The 15,918-nt window shown below is 32.3% G+C and overlaps 1 protein-coding gene and 2 pseudogenes across 1 annotated transcript in view; 2 read left to right on the top strand and 1 right to left on the bottom strand.

The window, feature by feature from the left end:
• The window catches only part of USP32 (ubiquitin specific peptidase 32), a 171,637-nt gene that overhangs the window by 58,499 nt on the left and 97,220 nt on the right, over window positions 1-15,918 (bottom strand). Inside the window, 5 exon segments of the mRNA XM_006924912.3 lie at window positions 875-958; window positions 3,565-3,627; window positions 3,991-4,106; window positions 5,596-5,703; window positions 7,152-7,283. Coding sequence (XP_006924974.1) covers window positions 875-958; window positions 3,565-3,627; window positions 3,991-4,106; window positions 5,596-5,703; window positions 7,152-7,283 — 503 coding nt within the window.
• On the top strand, window positions 1,691-3,550 carry LOC112473123 (annotated as a pseudogene).
• LOC112473352 lies at window positions 10,590-10,708 on the top strand (annotated as a pseudogene).

Below are 15,918 nucleotides of genomic sequence, written 5' to 3'. Positions count from 1 at the left end.
TAAATATACTCATTAGTCATAAGCTGTCAGGAAGAGACCAATTTCCATTTACTCCAAAATGGCCATGTCACAGATAAGTTATTTTTGTTTTTCAATGAAAGATCATGACAGATATAAAGATACCAAACCTTTCCAACCTTCACAGGAGTGTCTTTATAAAGAAAGAATAATAAAATATGGAGAAACTAAAATATCACTATTTAATCAACCTAAATATTTATGAAGAACTATGAAAAATGAGAACCTACAAATTACTTTCAAAAACTGGAGAAAGAGAACTAATTTAACTAGGAAAATAGTTAAAATCTGGCAAGTTCTATGACTTAATGTTCACTCCTGGCTGCTTTTCTTCCCAACTTCTCCTTCAATCTTTCTTAGACCTTCTAAAAAATTAAAAAAAAAAAATAATAAGAAGAAGAAATAGCTTTGTTGCTAAGATTATCTCCTAACTAAAGAGATTGTATATGGTGAAAAGTTTACAGTTGCCTATTTATGATCCATCTCTATGTTTACATTGCCTAACTCATTAAGAAAGACCTTTAAAAAAGACAACAGTGAAGAAACATAGCAAATTATGAAGGCTTTTGAGACTTAAATTTTTCTCTATGCCTACATGCTGCTCTATTATGAGTTATAAGGTAAATAAACATACTCACTTATATTCTGCTTCCTTATATCCCACATCATGATTTTGAGAAGCTTCAGTAGGCCCTCATGCTTTGTCTTACCATCTTTCAGGTAGTGTGCAGGATAATGTAGTTCTATTGATAGAATGTGGTTTTGCACCTCAGTTGCAATAACTACTACATAATGAAAAAGATGCAGAATTACTGGTACTAATACCCTCTGTACCTGTCATTTACCTTAAACATACCTGGAAAAGGAGATTCAAAAATTCATTGGCAAGAACATTTTTCACACTCCAGATCTGATAGTCTTCTAGAGTAAGATGGCCCATCTGAAAGAGAAATAATATTCAGAAAGATTTCATGTTAAGAATGTCTTCATTCTTTATAGTATTTGAATAAAATCTGGTTTACTAAACTGATATTGCTCATTTGTCTGAAAGCAAATCAATAATTTAAAGTAAATACTATGTGTCCATCTGACAAGGAGGCCATCTAGATAGGTTTTAAAGTAACAAAACTATTGAAGCAGTCAAAGGTAACGAGGACAATTTATTCTCAACAATCTTCTTGGGAAATAACTCATATTATCTTCTGCTTCTAGGGTTATCAATGGAAATGGAGTATTTACTAATTTTGAAAGTAAAAGACAGACTCTCCAGATTATGCCCTTTCATCCTAACAATTTTTTAAGAACTTCTTAGACATATCTAGCAATATTATCAGACTTCTTAGAGATTTAAAGGAACTTAACACATATCAAATATAAATACCTATATTACATTTCTCCAAAATACAATTTAACATTATGTTTTTTAAGTTGAGTAAAGCAACATTTTTGTGTTGCCAAAGTATACCAAAAATTACATATATGTATAGAAGGCCTATATATTTTTTTCTTTTTAGGCAAAAATATAACCAAATATTTCTTCATGTATTCAATAATTAGCTAATATCCCTAGATGAATAATATTTTTAGCTTTTATTATTTAATGATACTGATATTTTCTTTTTACTATATAATAACCATATCAAATAAAAAAAAGATTTTTAAAGCACTGTGATTATAATTATTGGTTGTCATGATATAAATTCTATTTAAGGATGTTAATACCAATCTAAAGGTACAAAATAATGAGTAATATTGGCACAATCTAATCACAAGTGAATATGGTAAATAGGTTTGGTTAACTATTTCATTATCATGGTTACATGGAAATGGAGCAGCTAAATTATCTTTTTAATGTTCACAGCAGAGCCAGAAGTAGAAACTCCATAAAAATAGACAGTAATTATACCTACATATTTATTTAACGCTCAGAAAAAGGGTATTAGAAACTGTATCTCTACATAAGGCATTTTCTACCAGAAACTCTTCTAGGTTTCTGTTCTTTTGCATACCAAATAGAAGTAGATACCTCAGTTTTTGGCAAAAGAGAGGTGAAGGAAGGCAGAGAGATGCCTCAAATGCCAAAGCAAAGCTCAAGCTCTATAAAACTAATTTGTACTCTTTATTTCTATTGAGCATCAGTTAAAACTATGATTCCTTCTAGAATTGTGACTGAAGAAAAAAAACTGATGTTATTTATTTTTTCTAAACTTCTATAACACTACTGTGGTCTATACCTACCAATCTGCTTCTTGGTACATGTCAATGTTTGAGTGGAAAGGATCAAATTAATTCAAATATGCCTCATAATATGTGGGTTATTTTCAATTTCAATAGAGACACAGACATATCACAGTAATGCAAGCTACTGTTAAATAGGAGTAAACCTATTTAGTATTCTTACTAATAAATGCTGTCAAACTAAAAAATTCAAGAATTTATTCTTTGTAAATACATGCTTATTCTTGCTATTACATGCCTTTTATAGCTGCTATTAAAGAACTCAGGAGAGCTCTTTCTGTGCCACCATAATGGTGCACGTGAATGTCCTATCCTGGCTGATGCTCTTAAGCATCGACAATGCCAAAAAGAGAGGCAAATGCCAGGTTGTTATTAGGCTGTGCTCCAAAGTCATCATCTGGTTTCCGATTGTGATACTGAAGCATGGTTACATTGGCAAATTTGAAATCACTGATGATCAGAGAGTTGGGGAAATTGTTATGAACCTCAGGGGCAGATTAAATAAGTGTGGAATGATCAGCCCAGACTCAAATCTGTGCAACTCAAAGACCTAGAAAAATGGCAGAACAACTTGCTCCGGTCTCATTAGTTTGGTTTCATTGTACTGACAACCTCAGCGGGCATTGTAGACCATAAAGAACCAAGAAGAAAACATACAGGAGGGAAAATCCTGGGATTTTCTTTCTAAGGATGTAATACTTAATGTTCAAATAAAATGCCTCAATGGAAAAAAGAAAAAGAACTATAGAATAGTTCCTTACCAATACTATTTAAAAAAAATTTTTTTAGGAATATATACACCACCCACATTAAGATAAAAAAAACATTTCCATCATCGCAGACAGATATCCCAGGTAATCCACTCATCTCCAAAATTACTATTCTAATGCGTATTACCATTTGTTAGTTTTGCCTCCTGAACTTCATATAAATGGAATCATACAGTATGTATTCTTTTTTGTGTGGCTTCTTTTGCTCAATATAAGGTTAGCCTTACCATAACTTACTAAAATGGAAGAAATACAAATGATAAACTATAATAAAAAAGGCTGTGTCGATCTGATTTTTATAAAATGCCTAGCTTATAATAAATCTTTATATATATAAAACACTTAATACAGTTGTTTAAAGATGGAATGGGCTATTTTTAGAGAAAACTTGGAGGTACTGTATGTAACAACAGATCCAAATAAGCACTTGGTGGGATGAAGCAGAAAAGATTTAAATATGTATATAAGCTATATAATAACCCAAATCAGAGTACGTGGTATTTTTAGAAAAGGATAAATTAATCCTAGCTAGACTCACCTTTGTGGTGTCATGTGCATTCAATATGCCTTCTACAATGTCAGACAGATCTGTATGCAATTCCTTTAAAAACATCCAAAAGAGTAATTAGAAAAGAGTAGATATCGTTTTTATTACTCAGTGGCGAAAGTATACTATATTTTGTTCAACTATTTTTTAATTACCATAGATTTTTTATCTGCTTTAAAAAAATTAAGACAATTTTCCTGTAGTTTCATTCTTTTACAATAAGTTCAGTTTATTAAATATTCTAAGGCAAATTCTCTACCTAATTTTGCACCTTCAGCTATGAATATTTTCAGTAACACAATATAGAAACTAGAAGTAATAACAAATCCTTTTCACTGTCTCTCTTTTTTCAAATTCTCTACTCTAATTTCCTGTTCAAAGTTCATATGTAACAAGATGTATGAAATCAGAACTTACTGGGATATCATCGGTGCGGTTGTCCTTCCATACCTCTAAGAGTGCAACCACCATGTCTCTCAGTTCAACCCTAGAGAGAACTCCATCACGGTCAACATCAAACACCTTGAAGCAAACTAGAAAAAAAACAAAAACAAAACAAAAAAAACTCTTATAAAGAGAAATTTCTTTTATATTCTGAAGAACAATATATTTTACTAGAAGCTTCTCTAGTAAAATTACTCAGTTTCTCAAGCAAGCATATGCAATTAAAGTCCTCTGAACTTGGAGGACTAACTGCACACACTTCATAAATCTCTCTTGCTCTCAAAACCACTACCCAGGTTGGGGAGCCCTATCTTTCATCTAAATCTAGAGTTAAAGTCCTTGCAAACTGAAAAAAAAACAGTCAAGTCCTATACAATAAATATTACAAAACCTCACAGGTTTTGAGGAATAATTCAAGCCCTTAAAATAATTTCAAATATTTAAAACTCGTCATTGCAGAGTTGATTCTTCTAATGCTGAAAATATTTCATCTACATTAAGAATCAATAACGAGATGGAATTAAGACAATCTGCTTCCACTTTGCCTCTCCAATGAAACTAATGCACACTCAATTTTTTTGCCAAAGAACAATTTCAACTCTTCAAAAAAGTTTATATACAACATGCTAAGAATTAGAAATATCAGCACTTTGCTAATTAACTCCAAATAAATTACTCTAGTTTGTTAACTTCCACTAGTCCATCAGCAAAAAAGAATTAAAAAAATTTTTTAGGCAATTAAGCTCAATTGAGAAGCAAAAATTTCAGCCTTCTTATAAGAACTTTAATGGCAAGAAAAAATCTATCATAAATCAAGGTTGAAGTAATGGTATATCATCATGGAAGAAAAAAGAAACCTGAATTTTTAAGATTAAAGAATTATCTACTTCATATATATACTTCCATAATAATTATACTATTAAATCAACTGAAAGCATCATAGCACAATATTACTAAAGGTCAAAATACCAAATAACATACCCAAATAGGCAAAATTTATGACCTGTGTTTTAGAAAAACACAGAGATAATGACTCTAGTAAATATATTAGAATCAGGTACCAATTAAATGTAAACTGTTGCATTTTCTCAATATGGTTAAGATTTAATAATGTAATATCTTATGCTTATAAATTATGCTACAACATTTTATCTAGATTTAAAAGACTAAGTGTTTAAATGAAACTGTTTTGATCATAAGTTTTATACTGGTATAAAATATTAATGTATACAAGTCAGAAAATGAGCTGTACTTCGAACTTTGCAAGGCACTAAATTTATAGAGACTATCAGAAAATATTTTCTAAATGCGTAACATTTTCAAGTACATCATGGCTGACGTAGTTCATTTATCATATACTACAAATTCACCAGGAAAATCAATCTTATTATTAATAACAAAGATGCCAAACTACTCCACAGTGAAAATGGTTTAATCCTTAGACTGTCTTCTAAAAACTCAACTTGAGAAAGTGATGAAAATTCAAGCCTTAATTCACAGATGATTTGTCATGGATAAATGCTAATTTTTTTTCTCAGTATACTTTGCATATTTTATGACAATGTTTAACACACTTACATTTTTGTCTTTCAGCCAGGGGTCCCCTGCAACAGGCTGACAACCCACAGGATATCTCCTTAAAATCTATGTGATTGTCACGATTTTCGTCAAAAGCATTAAACAAACCTGTAAAATAAGAAAAGACACCATAAACCATAGCCAATGAACTTTCTAATGTTGTAATGACATGTTTATGAAAAGAGGCATGATTATTTCCCATAAATTGGCCAAATTAAAAAAAAAAAAGTACAGTAGTTCCCACTGTCTCAGGAAGTATTTGTTTTTCTTCTGGAATAATTATAACTAAAACCTGAGATCCTAACAGAAAAAACATTACTCTCAGTTAATGTTTGGTTATGTCTCCCTGTCTTTATCTCATATCAATTTTAACAGCTAAAAATAACTATAATATGCAAAAAATCAATTAAAAAATTAAGAAGCACACCAAAATCAGAAATTAAAATTTAGAAAGACTGAGAAGAAAAAGGAAAAAATAAGAAAAGTTTAACTATATACTCAAAGATATACCATGCTGCTATTATATTAAGCTTCGATAAAGCACTTTCATAAAGCAAAGAAAAATAACACACTATATTACAAGAGAAAGAAATTCTGTACTAAAGTTTTGTTTATACTGGTTAATCTTTCATAAATGATTATTTTAAAATTCAGAAATAAAAGGGTATAATTCAATCATATGGTTTTCAAACACTTTGCAAAAAAGAAAATAAATGAAATGATTTATCAAACACAACTACACTGTTTAGGTAGGTAGATGCCCAGAGCCCTACCTGCTCTGGCTGCCCTAACAAATACCTCTGAAGTACCCTAGGAATCTGAAGAATACAGATTCTAATTCTGTGCCCACAGTTTAAACAGTAGAAAACTATAACTTAGAAGGAGGTTAAGTGATTTGCCAAAAGAAGGAAAAGTTAAAAAAGGTCAGAACAAGAAGCAGAACTCAAGTATTCAGATTCCAAATTTTTTTTTGTGATATCACCCACAATTACTCTTTGTATTCCTAACAGCAGCAAAAAAGTCATAGCAAAGTTTAGAGCTAGAGGGGAACTCAGAGATGGTCCAGTCCAGGGTTTCTTAATCTTTTTTGGCAGGGGGAGGGGTACCAACAGAGTAGTAGAACTGTCTTATATATAAAAAAAAAAAAAAAAACAGGGGAGGCACTCTGCTGAGGAAGAGGTAGGGTTATATGTGAAACTGGAGCTCTGCCCATTCAGTGGCCACCACCTTAATTCCTGCACCGGCTGCTGAGGCACCTCACTGGAGTACAGTTTCATAACCACTGACTTGGTCAAACTTATTTTATATAGAGGATATTCAAGTGCAGAGAGCTAAACTAATTTATTGAAGGTTACATAGGTAGATTAGGAAGCTCAAAACTACAATCTTTATTCTCATTTTTGTTTTTTTCCACTGAACTATGCTATTTGCAAGAAACTTGAAAAACTGTATGAAACATTATGGCCTTTTAGGGTTAAGATGTATTAGTTGGAAGTAAGAGATGGACTCAGATGTGTTTACCAAAGAAAATTAGTAGAAAATAGAATGATTCCTACCTTCACTTAGAGATGGACGAATAGGTGGTGAAACCAATGGGCCAAATGTCTCTAAATCAAATCGTCCAGTCCGAGATTGAGCCTTCAACAACCAGTAGCGCTTCTCCAGATCAATGATGTCCGATTCCTCCACTGAGAGTCAAATCAAACAAGGTTAAACAAATTATAAAATCTCAAGCTTTCTATTCCAGGCAGTTAGTTCATCATAAAAATATAACTTCAAAGGATATATTTTAATTTCCCAATTCAATGCTAAAAATGTTACCTAAAACAAAATTCTAAAACACAAATACATTATATCTAAAATTAAATTTAGAAAATTAAATTCCAATTAAGAGGCTTTAAAATAAAACATTTTTGCAATTTCCCATTAAGTAAACTGCTCAAATTCAATATGCAGAATAAACAACTGAGACATATCTTTTTGGCTTTCCACACCACTTTTATCTGTATCTATTTTTGATCATTTTTAATCTCTATCTTGGGTTTAAAGATTCTACATACATTTTCTCTCCTGGCTACACTGTAAACATCCTAATAGCAGGATCCATGTCTGATTCATCTTGTCAATATGGTAACCACTTACAAATTCAATACTTATTAAATAAAAAGAATATGATAAAAGATGTTATAAGAAACAACGTCAATAAATGACAGAGTTAAGAGTAGAATTTACGATGTGATAGGTATGATAGGTAATAGGGGCATCATGAAAACATAAACATCTTTCTTCATTCATCAGAAGATATATTTTTAAAAATCACAGATAAGCTCCAACCAATGGTTAATTACATTTTATATGTTTCCCCCACTCCCTTCAAGGTATTAAGATTTAGAAAGCAAACAAGATAAGTCCTTCCATTGGCCTAGCTTTCTGCCTGCAGTCGCTTTCTCGACCTTGGCAAGGTGTGAGGAACTTAAGCAGTGAAGTTTCACTGAGTTCAGAAGAGAAGCTGTAGTTCAGGGAGGCTGAGATAACTGAAATTTTCAGGGCAGAGTTCTTATGCAAAGAGAGAGCTCCAGAAATTTACACAGAAGTTTGTTGAGTTTTGGCAGAATACTAAGCTGTGTATGCACAGAGTGAAATTCACTGAGACTGGGCTAGGAGATGCTTAAGTTCTGACCAGCCGGAGTAAAGATGCCTTGTTGAAAACTGGAAGTATTCACAGATTCAGAGGGTTACCCTTAATAGTAGAGTAAAAACTAACTCTAGAGTAAAGGCTACTCCAGACTTGTCTCAACAAAGCTTTAAAAAAAGCCCTTGAAAATATCAAGCTGATCTGTAAGTAACTTAACAGCCTATCAAAACAACATCATCACCTGTTTTCTTCCTTGAAGGAAAACAACAGAATCCAATTAACCATACAACATGTGCTATGTCTAGCATTCTCCCCAAATATATGAAACAGAAGGAAAAAGTAATCTAAAACCAGGATAAAAAGCAAGCAATAGAAAAAGCTATAGAAATAACAGATGACAGAATCAGCAAACAAGTCTTTAAAACATCTATTATAAATACCTCAAGAATTTAAGGAAAACTATGACTATATTAGGAAAGAAATAAAAACCAGTACCAAATGGAACTACTAGAGATGATGGATATAATATTTAAAATTTTTTAAATTTACTGAAGAACTTAACATCAGATTAAAAAACTACAGAGGAAAAATCAGTGAACTTGATGACTTAGCAATAAAAACTATCCAAATGGAAGAATAAGAAAAAAAGCCAAAAAATTATTAGAATCTTAGTGACCTGTAAGACAATATCAAACAGTACATCATACACGCTGTTGGAGTCCCAGAAAGGGTTGGGTAGAAAATATTTGAAACAATAATAGTTGAAAATTTTCCAAATTTGATGAAAACTAATCCCACAGATCTAGAAATTTAATGAGCCCTTTGCAAGAAAAATTCAAAGAAAACCAAACTCAGGCAAGCCACAATCAAATTGCTAATAAAATACACTATAGACAGAGGAAATGAGATAAGCAATGATTTATCTTCAGAAATAAGGAGCCAGAAGACAGTGGGGCGAGAGATTAATGTTGAAAGGAAAAAACAAACACCTATTAATCTCAAATTCTATATCCTATGAAAAAATTCTTCAAAAAGAAAGGTAAAATAAAGATTTCTATGGGAAAAAAAGCTGAATTAATCAGTAGAACTACACCAAAATATTTACTATCTGGCTTTTTAACCTATTTCCATCTAGAAAAAAAAAGTACAGCTTGCTGCCAGCATTAATTTAATTTTACATAAACACGCTCTTTGAGGTTGAAGCAAATCTGATTGGTTTTCAATGTGAAAATAAAATATAAAAACTGTTCCTGGAGTTACTTCTAAACAGACCTTGTCTCTAACCCTGATGTAACAGAAATGTATACATAAATCGTATTCATCAAATGAATCCAGCTAATAACTGTTAGAGAATGATGTTAACATTACACGTAGGAATGCAACATTTTCAGCAATCGAGAATTACTATATTTTGCAAACGGAAACACCACTACTAAAACAGAATGCCATAGAAAGAATGATGTCATTTGTTTCCAAAGTCTATCGATATACTAAAGCAATGCAAAAATAATAATAAAAGCGAGATATTTCATGGCAAACTTTATGGGTAAGGTTAAGGCTGTAATCCGTTAGTTATCTCTGGGTACGCTGCAGCCACAAGCGCATTCTCGGGGCGAATGGGAAATGGGTTAAGGAAAAGTTTGTCAATCCCTGTGTTAGACCTTGAAAGTGCATGACTGCAAGACTTCAAGACTGAAACTTTACTGAATGACAGTACCTTAGGACCATAGAGACATAAAGCTGTGAGCCTTCAAGATTCTGAGACTTCACAATTATGAGGCCATGCAACTCCAGGTCAACAGATCTCTTTTCACTTTTTAGCCTGCCCTCTCAGCAAAATTTCCCCATGAGAATTACTGGGTGGAAAGGATTATCTTTGCATTTGCAGTTCCTTCATATTCAAATCTGAAACAGTATTCTCAAAAGTTTGGCTAGTTTCTCTTCATCCTAGCAAAGACTGTCCTCAGGCAGGATAATCCTTCCTCTGCCAGCCTTACCCCTAATCTCAGCATCTGACCTCAGATATGAAAACACCCATATCCCTTGATCACCTAGGAAGGGTTTGTCTCTTTGGAGTTGTTTTGTTTAAGATTTTTTTGCATTGATATGTTTTCAGCGGCTTTAAAGAAGAGTATGATTGTATGGTTTATGGGATGATTTCATGTTATTACAGTGAGAAAGTCTTTCATGTCTTTCTACTTTCCAAACTAAAAGAGAACCCTTCAATTATTATTTAACCTAATTCTGAAAATTCTCACCAATTCAATAAGATATAAATATGAAGTATAATGTTAAAAAAGAAGAAACAAGGTTACTATATACATAGAAGCAAAATGTGTATAAAAAAAACTCAAAAATTGACTACGGCCATGCCACCCTGAACAAGTCCGATCTTGTCTGATCTCAGAAGCTAAGCAGAGTTGGGCCTGGTTAGTACTTGGATGGGAGACCACTTAGAAGGAGCAGGTGCTGTAGGCATAAAATATAGAAAATAAGGGATTGTAAGCTAACAAGGTTCTTGCAACCTGTGAGGTCAACCAAGGGTTGCCTCACCTAAAAAACAAAATCAAAAACAAAAACAAAAAAACCCTCAAAAATTTACTAATTATAATTTACTAATTATAATTGAGTTAAAATATCTGTAGGAAAACAAGTATTAAAAAATCAATGCTTTTCCTATATGACATTAATAACATGTAAGAAAACATAAAAAAGAAAAAATGTAACAATAGCAATTCTCCATAAGAAATAAATATCTAAAAATAAACTTTAAGAAATAAATGAGATTTTTATGAAAAAAACTTTATAATATTAAAGATCTGAATAAATGAAAAGGCATATCATGGCTTTGAGACATACCACAGACATAACTAGAGCAGTTATGGAAGATCACACTGTGAGGGTGACATACAGGAGAGGTCTAAAGGAAGCAAGAGAGCAAAAATTGCAGAGAAAAAACATTCCAGACAGAGGAAAGAAGGATAGAGGCCTCGAGATGAAAGCATGCCTTGCAAGCTCAAGGAAGAGAAAGGTGATCAGAGTGGCTGAAGTGGAGTTAGTGAAGGGAAGAATAACAGGAATAGTACGAGATAAAGTCACAGAAAAAATGGGGGTCAGATTATACAGGCCAATGTAAGGAATGGTTTTAAGTGAATTGTGAACCATGAGAAATTCTGAAGCATAGGAGTGACATGATTTATCCTACAGGATTAATCTTGACTACTGAGCTGAAATAGCCTGGTGGGCAGAAAGAACAGAAGTAAGACCTATTAGGTTTTTAATACAGGGTTAAAATCATCAATATATGCAACTTAAAAGCATTAGGATTACAATAGATTAACAAATACAAGACAGACAATTCATAAAAAGAGGGGAAAGTTTTATTTCACTAATAATAAAAAGACATTTCAAAGGAAAAATGTTAACAGAATCATGCTGTTTCTTTGCTTCAAAACTTTCCACACTCTTCCCCAAGATATCTGCATGACTACTGCCACAAATCCTTCAGATCTTTACTCAAATGTCACATTCTCAGACCATCCAAACCATACCCTATCCAGTGATAATACTCCATCCCTCTTCCCTTTTACTTTGCTCTCCAATACTTACAAACATCGGTTATAATAATTTACTTATTTGTGTATACATACACATACATACACACTTTTTTTTTTACAGAATAATGTTAACTATGATAAAAGATAAAGATTAGTAGTAAACTTTGACCTCCAATAATTTACAAGTTACCTGGGAAGACAAGAACAATGCTCTTTAAATTTCCAGTGCCTTCAGAGTATTCATTCTTACTCTGTATCGTGGCAGTTTTAATAAAAATTTCAGGAGAAAACTTTTTTCCTCATCAGCAAGAAAATTGAGATGGTCAAATCAATATGTGTATCTATACGATACTTGTACAAGTACTATTGTCATAAGTAGTGACTAACAGAGTCAAGTGGTAAATAAATGAAAACATATATTCCACCGACTTCCATAAAATTTAAAGAAATTATGTTCCTTTTGCTTGACCTTCAAAAGTCCAGGGGCTCCCTGGACTGTAAGCTAATGTTTCTCTATCTTTCCTTCTTATTCTTTACTCTGCCTTGACACTCATTATGTCTAAATCCTTTACTAGAGGTTTTACTTAGAGGACGAAGAAATGAAATTCTTTGAAAGCACGACATAAAAATTTAAAAAATCCTGCACTAAAAATATTATCACACGAGTAGATGAAAAATCTGAGATTTTCAGAAATACACTGTTTTAATTCATTCTGAAGTAGAAGAAAAGTTCGTGGAAATATGACTGCATCTGCCATAGGTGAAAACAAAAAAGACTTTGAAATATGTACCTAGTTCTCATTTTACAAAGAATGCTCTCATGGAAAATTCTTAACTTGGCTATCCCTAGAATGGATCTCTTAATGATCCACAAAACCTATGAAGAGGAATTCCAAGAGTGATAATGAAGTTATCTATACTTTTGGCATTTAAAGGGAACTAATTACTTGTTACTAAAAGTAATTATAAACAACTGAGTGACAGTATTATAACATATTTTAAGAAGTTAAAAAATGAAAATACTAATAATACTAGGTTAATTTTTAAATTTGTATTACTTGTTTGTATTAGACTAGCGATACATTTTGTTGCATGAAAAATATTAAAAATGTAGGTAATCAAAAAAGGAAAAAGAAAAAAACATAATTGCATGTTTTCACATAACTGTAATTGTAGTAGTAGATTTATTTAATTGAATGTCACCCAGGTTGTTTGGGAAGATTATTTCCAATACTTTCATTCTATCACTTATACCACTGTATGATTTCTCAGATTACGCCAAATCATAGTTCATAATTTTAAACAATCAATGAGCTAAATTCATTTTTTAAATTTTATAGCAAAATCATCAAGGAAGATTATCATACAAGAAAGATAAAATTTTCATACAGGAGTATATTTTTTTCTTTTAACCAAATTACTAATATACTACATTCATTACTACATTGTAACTTCCTGATGAATCACTTTGCAAAAGTCCAATTACTCTGGAATTGGAACTAATTTTTAAAATATACAGAACTTCTACATAAGCATGTAGCTTTCATTTTTTTAATGTAAAAATCTACTTCAAATACCCAGATAATTTATTTAAAAGAAGTACTTTAAAATTTTAGCAAAAGGGAGAATAATCATGAGTCTGATAAATTGAGACAGCATTACTGCCTCCTTTTCCTAAATAAGATATATGTTCACTCCATTTATGATATATTCCCCAGAGAAAGAGTTTTCTCAAATCCTAGACTTTCTTTCAAGTGGTAGATCCGCATATAAAAAAATCTGACCCTGAATCAAAAGTAGGAAGACCAGAGCCTTGGCAGAAACAATAGTAGCCACTCCTCATGCACAATTTTTCTTCCTTTGGTTTCAGTTACCTGAAGTCAACTGTGGTCCAAAAATATTGAATAAAAATATCAGAAATAACCAATTCTTAAGTTTAAATTGTACACCATTCTGAGAAGCATGATAAAATCTCACAACATCCTGCTCCATCCCACCCAGACATGAATCATCCCTTTGTCCAGCGAATCCACGTTATATATGCTACCTGCCTGTTAGTGACTTAGCAGATCCATCTGGGCTATCAGATCAACTGTGGCAGTATGGGCATGGGTGTGGGTATGGGTATGGGTATGGGTATCTCAGTGTTGTGTTCAAATAACACTTACTTTACTTAACAATGGCCCCAAAGCACAAGAGTAGTGACGCTGGCAATTTGCATATGCCAAAGAGAAGTTGTAAAGTTCTTTCTTTAAGTGAAAAGGTAAAAGTTCTCGACTTGATAAGACAAAAAAAAATCATATGCTGAGGTTGCTAGGACCTACAGTAAGAAAAAAATATTCTATCCATGAAATTGTGAAGAAGAAAAAGAAATTTGTGCTAGTTTTGCTGTCGCGCCTCAATGCAAAAGTTATTGCCACAGTGTGTAAGTGCTTGGTTAAGATGCAAAAGACATTAAATTGTGTGGAAGACGTGAACAGAAAATGTGTTCTGACTGACAACACTGTGTTGTGACAGAAAGCACTGAGCCTATACGAAGACTTCAGTGAGGGATCCCCTGAAATGAGTGACACCAAGTAAGGGATGGTTACACAGATTCAGGAATAGCTTTGGCATTTTATCTCACATCGTCACAAAAAAAAAGGATGTGTACACTACATATTTTGAGAGCAAGAGAGAGACCACATTCACATAACTTTTATTACAGTATATTGTTATAATTATTCTATTAGTTGTTACTCTCTTATTGTGCCAAATTTATAAATTAAAACTTTACCATAAGTATGTATAGGAAAAAACGTGTGTGTGTGTGCATGTTTGGTACTATCCATAGTTTTAGGGATCTACTGGGGGTCTTGGAACATATCACCTACAGGTAAGGGGAAACTACTGTATGTTATTATTTCTATACTTCTAGGTACTGAGTATATAACAGGTGCTCAGTAAGTATTTCTGATAAATTGGTGTTTACATAACACACTGAGTTAGAACATAGAAAAATCACACCAACTGCCTCATAAATTTTACCTTTGAAGATTAAGTTTACTAATCTCCTTAAAAAACACAATTTGTTTGCTGAGGTGGAAATGTGGCAAGATAAGCAGAATATATTTAGAAGAAAAATAACCGATTAGATTGGTTATGGTCACCAGTTAAAAACAATGTTTTACAGCCCCTTTTTAAGTTTATGTGACCTGTTCACTTTTGGTTACAGACTGCAATTCATTAATCAAATAATGTGCTAAATATAAATTATGGTAAAATACATATATTATTACTACCTAAACATTTTAAATGAATTGGCAGTAGAATTTCTGAGAAGAGGAAAGGGAACTAACCTTATTTTCACTTAAAGAATAAAGAGGTAGTAATTCCAGTAGTTGCTCTATTTTCAATTCATAAGCCAATACCAAAACCTTATACTTTACAAGCTTAATAGGAATGAATTTATCACCCACCTATAGGTGTAATTTTTTTCTGGTTCACAATAACAGCATACCATATTCCCAACATTCTAAATAGTTCTTGGCCTGCACTTTGGGCCATCCTAATCAAGTCCCATCTTACCGGAGGCTCCAGATGCAGAAATTGCTCTTTAATGCCAGAATTGGATTCTCATTAAAAAAAAAAAAAAAGTCAGGCAGAATATTCAAGTTAGTCAGTTGCACAGTTCTTTACCATTTTTGAGGAAGCAACCTTCTCAAAAGCAACGACCTTCTGGGATCTACTTAAAATGGCTGTAAGCCTTACATCATTTACAACCAGATAAGAGGATAAGGAGGGAGATGCAGATTTACTAGTGGCTTATAGTCTAAGAATCACTGATGTACTTTTTTCTTATTCAAGGTTTTAACATTGCAAACTAAAATGTGGCCAGAGAATATAATATTTTTAGTTGAGATAATAAATGCTAAAAGAGAAACTATAAATTTGAATTAGCTATGAAAAGAAAAATAATCAGAATTACTTCTATGGCCCTAAAATTACCTAAAAATACTACATTAATTACCTCAGAATCCAGATTCTGTAACCAAATAAAATCTTTAACTAAAAGAAATCACTGAGGTAGCAGGCTTATTCACTCTGATGATATATTTTAGGGAAACCCCCAAAACTCTTTTTAGTATGTTT

This window comes from Pteropus alecto, unplaced genomic scaffold (genome assembly GCF_000325575.1).
Source record: "Pteropus alecto unplaced genomic scaffold, ASM32557v1 scaffold98, whole genome shotgun sequence".
Classification (NCBI taxonomy): Eukaryota; Metazoa; Chordata; class Mammalia; order Chiroptera; family Pteropodidae; genus Pteropus; species Pteropus alecto.
Note: the sequence above shows the minus strand (reverse complement) of the source record. Positions and strands in the feature narration are given on the sequence as shown.